Source organism: Dryas octopetala, chromosome 8 (assembly GCF_963921425.1).
Source record: "Dryas octopetala chromosome 8, drDryOcto1.1, whole genome shotgun sequence".
Taxonomy (NCBI): Eukaryota; Viridiplantae; Streptophyta; class Magnoliopsida; order Rosales; family Rosaceae; genus Dryas; species Dryas octopetala.
In genome coordinates, this window is record NC_141373.1 from 5,471,285 (window position 1) to 5,477,286 (window position 6,002).

General features: G+C 38.5%; 1 protein-coding gene across 1 annotated transcript; it reads right to left on the minus strand.

Annotated features, from left to right (window-relative positions):
• Window positions 1–1,374: 1,374 nt before the first annotated feature.
• LOC147276409 (protein EARLY-RESPONSIVE TO DEHYDRATION 7, chloroplastic-like) lies at window positions 1,375–4,207 on the minus strand. The gene is made up of 4 exons (XM_086253674.1): window positions 3,160–4,207; window positions 2,652–2,818; window positions 2,149–2,233; window positions 1,375–1,655 (listed from the first exon to the last, which is right to left on the minus strand). The coding sequence occupies exons 1-4, from the start codon at window positions 4,038–4,040 to the stop codon at window positions 1,469–1,471; spliced, it is 1,320 nt and encodes a 439-aa protein (XP_086109800.1). The 5' UTR covers window positions 4,041–4,207; the 3' UTR covers window positions 1,375–1,468.
• Window positions 4,208–6,002: the final 1,795 nt, after the last annotated feature.

Consider the following 6,002-nt stretch of genomic DNA (forward strand, 5'->3'; position numbering starts at 1 on the left):
ATTCCCACCAGTGAAACAAGCCCTTTGTGAAAGCAACCATCAATGTCCTACTTTGATAGCAATATGAAGATTCCACTACAACACAGTAATAAAACCACAAAATTCAGTGCCACTTGTGAAACACTGTTGGTTTGATGATGGCGTATATGAAGATTCCATTTAGCGTCATATTTGCACACTTAAGCTTTGTGAGGAGAAATCAATCAATAGAATAAAGACTCTAAAACAAAAAATATGGGCACAACCTTTTTTATATTGAAAAGTCCATCAATCTATAAAGTAACAAATAAATACAATAGCATACAGCTACCAATACAATCTAAGCAGCCATCACTTAGATTTAGAATTCGACTTGGAGGAATTGCTTCAGCAGCAGCTTTGCCAAAAGTTGTAGGCTTGAGCACACTCTTGGGGTTTAAAGCCTCTCGTATCGCATGATCATGTCGATGGATGCATGACATGAGGCTTGCTGAGTCTGATGAGATATTTTAATATTATATCATGTTGATCCATGCATGACAATCTTAGGCTTATCAATGAATTAGACGTTAGGATATGCGTTGTTGGCGGTTTAAGTTTTTAGGGAACAATGGTTGTCTAACATAAAATCAAAGTCTTGTTTACAAAACCACCTGTTTTCGAATCCTCCATCCCCAATTCTTTTTTATTTACCTTTTCATGTAGGACTAACTCCATCGGTTCATTGACTCCTTAAGACTGGAGTGGTTCAGGACCTTAAAACTTATAATCCCTTTCAAACTAGTTTTTGAAAAGACTCTCATGTTTCACCCAAAAAAAAGCAGAGAATCTCATGCATTTATGGTTTATACATTAGAAATTTGTACAAGTATATATTCAGTGACTACATGCTGTGTGAGAGAGAAGAAAATTAAATATTGAAAAGAGTTTCAGTTAAGGAATAAGATCTACAACTTTTACATTAACCCCCTCCATATTTCATTCAACTTCATGCATTTCCTTGAATAATTTCAGGAATTGGGTAATTTTTAAATTTTGCATCTTTTTCATAGTACACCAGCAAGATTAACCAAAACCCATTCTGGGTTCTAGTAATACAGGGCCACAAGGCAACTGAGTTCAGAGGCCTTGGTGGCAACTGTCAGTCAGATTCCCACCAGCGGAACAATCCCATTGTGAAAGGAACCATCAATCTCATTCTTTGATAGCAATATAAAGATTCCACATTTCCACTACAACATAATAATAAGACCACAATATTCAGTGCCACTTGTGAAGCACTGTTGGTTTGATGGCGTATATGAAGATTCCATTCAAAAGTGACTTATATTAGCGTCATATTTGCACACTTTAGTTTTGTGAGGAGATATCAATCAATAGAAAAAACAAAAAATATGGACACAACCTCTTTTATATTGAAAAATCCATCATTCTAAAGTAACAAAATAAATACAATCGCATACAGCTACCAATACAATCTAAGCAGCCATCACTTAGATTTAGACTTGGACTTGGAGGAATTTGCTTCAGCAGCAGCTTTGACAAGAGTTGTAGGCTTGATCACACTCTTGGGGTTGAAAGCCTTTCTTATCTTGAACACAGCCCAAGCAGTCCCTATCGCATACCCTGCAGCATCAAGCCCTTCGTTCGTGACCTTCGCTGCTGGTTCTCCATACCTGCAATGAAGAAATCACCTTCAGCTAAAAAAACCATTTGATTGCCCCACATGAACAATCATATTGAAGAAAACAAAAGAAACTCTGATTTAAACATTATGGCCAAAAACCAAGCCCAGTCTCAGTTAAACATGAAAACCAGATCCAAATCTGACCTATTTTGCATTGAACTAGTCCTAAAAATCAAGCTAGAAGTATACAGATCCAATGGTGGGGTATATTTCAAGATAAGGTTCTCAAAATATGCCCTTATCAAAGTGTCAAAATTTGTGGGACAAGACCTGTTTTAAAGGCAGCCATCCACCTGATACCAATATGAACATCCCACAGAACAGAGGACCACCACCACAAAATTTAATGCCAACTACTCGAACTAGTTGGTGTTCATGTTTAAAATTATGAATGCAAATTATAGTGATTATGGCATATGAATCATCAAGTGATAATAATTCAATTGAGAGCATGAATTCTCAGAAATCAAATTTAGAATTACCTCTGTGAAACTAGTCCAGTGGTGACAGTTGATGTGGTTGACATGACATTCCTTCCAGAAACTTCAACAGCATCAAAGACCTTGCCTGTGCACCCAAACAACAAACATTGAGCACAAGAGTGTCACCAATTCCAGTTTCTGGGACTCCAAAATATAAAAACAAAGTTGCCTATGTCCTATTATCTTGGTTCATATCTAATTGCTGTTTCATCTTTCTAGTTGAAACTCCCACCCCAACTTAAACAATTTCAGCTCCTGCATAACTCAAATATCAAAATCTACAACAAAGCTAAACATCAGACTTCCATTTTCTCACCAATACAAGACAACTATAGCTAGTGAATCCCAAACAGAAAATCTGTCCCTGAACAATACTTCCAAAACAAGTATTCATAATTCCTCTTAAAAAAATGAGTAAAGCATGAGAACCAAGCTCAAAGAAGCCTATTGATTTAAAATCCACAGTATCTAAAGTATTCAAGTGTTTGAGATAAAAGACTTACTGAATCCATCCAAGGAAGCAAGGATAATTTCTCCAGGAAGAAGGCTAAAAAATTTCTTGCCCACTTTAGAGTTAACTATCGAACTTGTGAAGAATCCAGATACTTTGACAACCCCAGAAAGGATTCCAGAGGCCACTTGCTCTGACATCTTTGTCAACTTCTTCACCCTGAAAAATCACACCATAGTATGTTACACTCTGTTACAGTAGTACTAACACATAGGAAAAACAGGGGTCTAATACATAAAGTTGACGACTTTAAAATCTAACACCCATTCATCCAAACTCAGTCCTAAACTAAGAAACCAAAAACCATGTTCAAAACAATCCTAAAGAATCCAATATCAAACCTTTGCATCATGTTACTACTGGAAATCAAGTACAACCCAAAAGAAAAACAGGGGTCTAATATATAAAGTTGACAACTTTAAAATCTAACACTAAAATCATTCATTCAAACTCAATAAGAAGCAAAGAAAGAACAATTCCTAAATGATAAAAAACCAGACCTTTGCATCCTCTTCAAGGCTTCTGGACTAACATCCGATTGCGATCTCTGTCCCATCCTAATCTTCAAGAACTCATTCCCCCACTTCAACCTATCCACCGTCACATCCCCACACCACAAAATCCCTCTGATCAGCTGACCCGAACCCGCCGCAATCATCCTCGCCAAGCGCCCACTGTAATCCTCCACATTCGGAGCCAAAGTCGTCCAGTAAGCCGCCGACTTCTCAACCATCAACTCCTTCGTATCCTTCTTCTCCATCTCCTTCGGCGAAGTCTTCCTCGCAATCGACCCGTCCAAAACCTCCCAGTTCCCCAACCCCTCCAACTTCTGCTCCGAAAAACAACTATACGTCTCCAAAATCCGATCCAGTTCCTTCAACAAACCTTCTTGCCCCTTCGACGCAATCGTCAATCCATAGTTCAGTAAATCAACTTTTGAGCTCTGAATTTCACTATTTTCCGACGACCCATTTGCCGGAACACGAAGAGTGAAGAAGTAGTGGGACTGATCGAGCTTCACAGCCGCTTCGTCTATCGCCAGCGGCCATTGAATCTCATCGCCGACACGGGCGAGAACCGCGACTACGTTACCGCCTTGCTGGAGACTGACTATGGTAAGCTCCCCACAGGCTAGCTCGATGCTAGAGTCCTTCTCTATAAGGTGGACTATGGCCCCTGGAATCTTGACCATGACATCTTCGGAGGATTGGGTAACTGGGTTTTCATGTGAAACGGTGTCGTCTTCTGGAAAGAGGTTCTCGGCGAGGTGTTTCATGTCGGCTGAAGGGTAGAGAGACGAGGACGATGAAGAGTAAGGAGAAGTGGCTTCTGGGTTTGAAACAACGACTTGTGGGTAGAGAGAGTTGGGGTTTGCAGACATGGCTGTTGGTCCGTCGGAGCTTTGGATTTATTAATTCTGGGACAGATTATGTAGTGTTGGAGAAAGCGTAGGGGTTAAGAAAATGGAGGGAGAGTGTCGGTTAAGGAGCTGTGAGGAACAAGGTTGAAGAGGGACACGTGGCAGCAGTTGGACTTGCCGCGTAACCACTGCGGGAGATGGGTGTTCTGAAAAAAGTAACTGCTTCGAAACTAAAAAAAAATAAAAAATGTAATTGCTTGTCTCACCCACATTAATATCTGTAGCCAGCCATGACTTTGTAATTCTACGGTTTGTCTCATTAATATCTGTTGCATTCTTACTGATAAATTTTTTTTTTTTTTATGAGTAAATTACACGTAGATATTCAGATTCACACCGTTTTCATTTTTTATTTGAGTATTTCAATAAAAGAAAATTATCTAGACATATCTCAACTATCATTTTTTGATACTTAAGTACTTCTGTCAATTTTTTCGTCCGTTAGGCCGTTAAGTGTCGACGTAGCACTTTGACATAACTTTAAAAAAATGCCACGTAAACAAAAAATAATAAAACATAAAATAAAATTTAAAAAATAAAATAATTATTTAAAAAAACTAAAAAAATTAAAAACTTAAATAATTAAATAAAAAAAACAAAGAAAAAAAATAAAAATAACCCAACCACCCACCCCTCACTGCCGACTCACTCGGCCACCCACCCTCTCTCTCTCTCTCTCTCTCTCTCTCTCCCCTCTCTCTCTCTCTCCCCGAAACCTCAGCCCAACCCCAGCCCCGAGCCTTCCTCCTTCCACCTCCCCCGCGTCGGCCACCCAACCCACTCACCTTCCTTCCCATTTTCGGCTACCAGCTTCATTTCTCTTTTTTTTTTTTTTCTCTCTCTCTCTCTTTCTTTTTGTCACTTTTTTTTTTTTTTTTTCTCTCTCATATCTGAACGCAGGGTACTGGGTTTGGGCTAGGGTTGGGCTGGGTTTGGAAGGATGCAGGGGAGGGCGGCGGTAGGGGCGGGGTGTGGAGGGGCTGGGTTTGGGACCTAAAACTCTCAATACCCAAATATCCAGGCCCAGTTCCATGCACTTGCGCGAAGACATTCAACCATGCCCCGATTGTGAAGCCAAAGCAAATATCTCATATTCCTTTAATTATAAGAATATTTATGTGAACGACCGTGAGTCGCCCTCAACCCGTGGGAACCATTGAAGATCGTCGTTGTTGTAGTTCTATTTATATCTTCTTTCTAATATTTGGTTGAGCGGCCACCGTTGTTTCGTTTATGTGTTATTTATCGTTAAGTTATGTGTTTGTTTATCGTTCGTATTGTCAAATGGAATAAATTTGGGTGTGTTTAACGTTTTTATGATTTTAAAAATTATATTCATATATTAATATTAGTATTATTTTGAAGAGCTAATTAAAATATTAACAATAATATAACATTTATAATAAAAGAAAATTATAAACTTTAATTTAACGGATACTTAATTAAAACATAAATTAAATAAGTGGAAAATAGTAAAATTCATTTTAAATTTCAGCGTGTTGCTGATATCCAAATTCAAATTTTTGACACTATTTGAGGGCTGAAATGAGTTTTTGGATTTGAGTCTGGCTTTTGTTGTTGTAAAAGGCTTATATCCCAATTTAGTAATCCCGACCGCCATATTATCATATTATGTGCCATATTGACCAAAAAAAAATATTATGTGTCATAACAAAAGGGTGACGTACAACTATGCAAAATCCAAAATCGGAACGAATATAAGTTAGTACAGCTCAGCAGCATGGCTGTACGGAATAGTAGCCGAGGAGCGTCACCGACTCACCTAGAAAGGAATTTACCGACAACCTGTACATAAATTATCGATATTACATTTTTTACCGCCTAAAAATATCCTTTTCTAGTGAAGATCGGATTTATTACCTCAAATGCATTGATCTCCGTTTGATTGGATCTCAGCCGCAC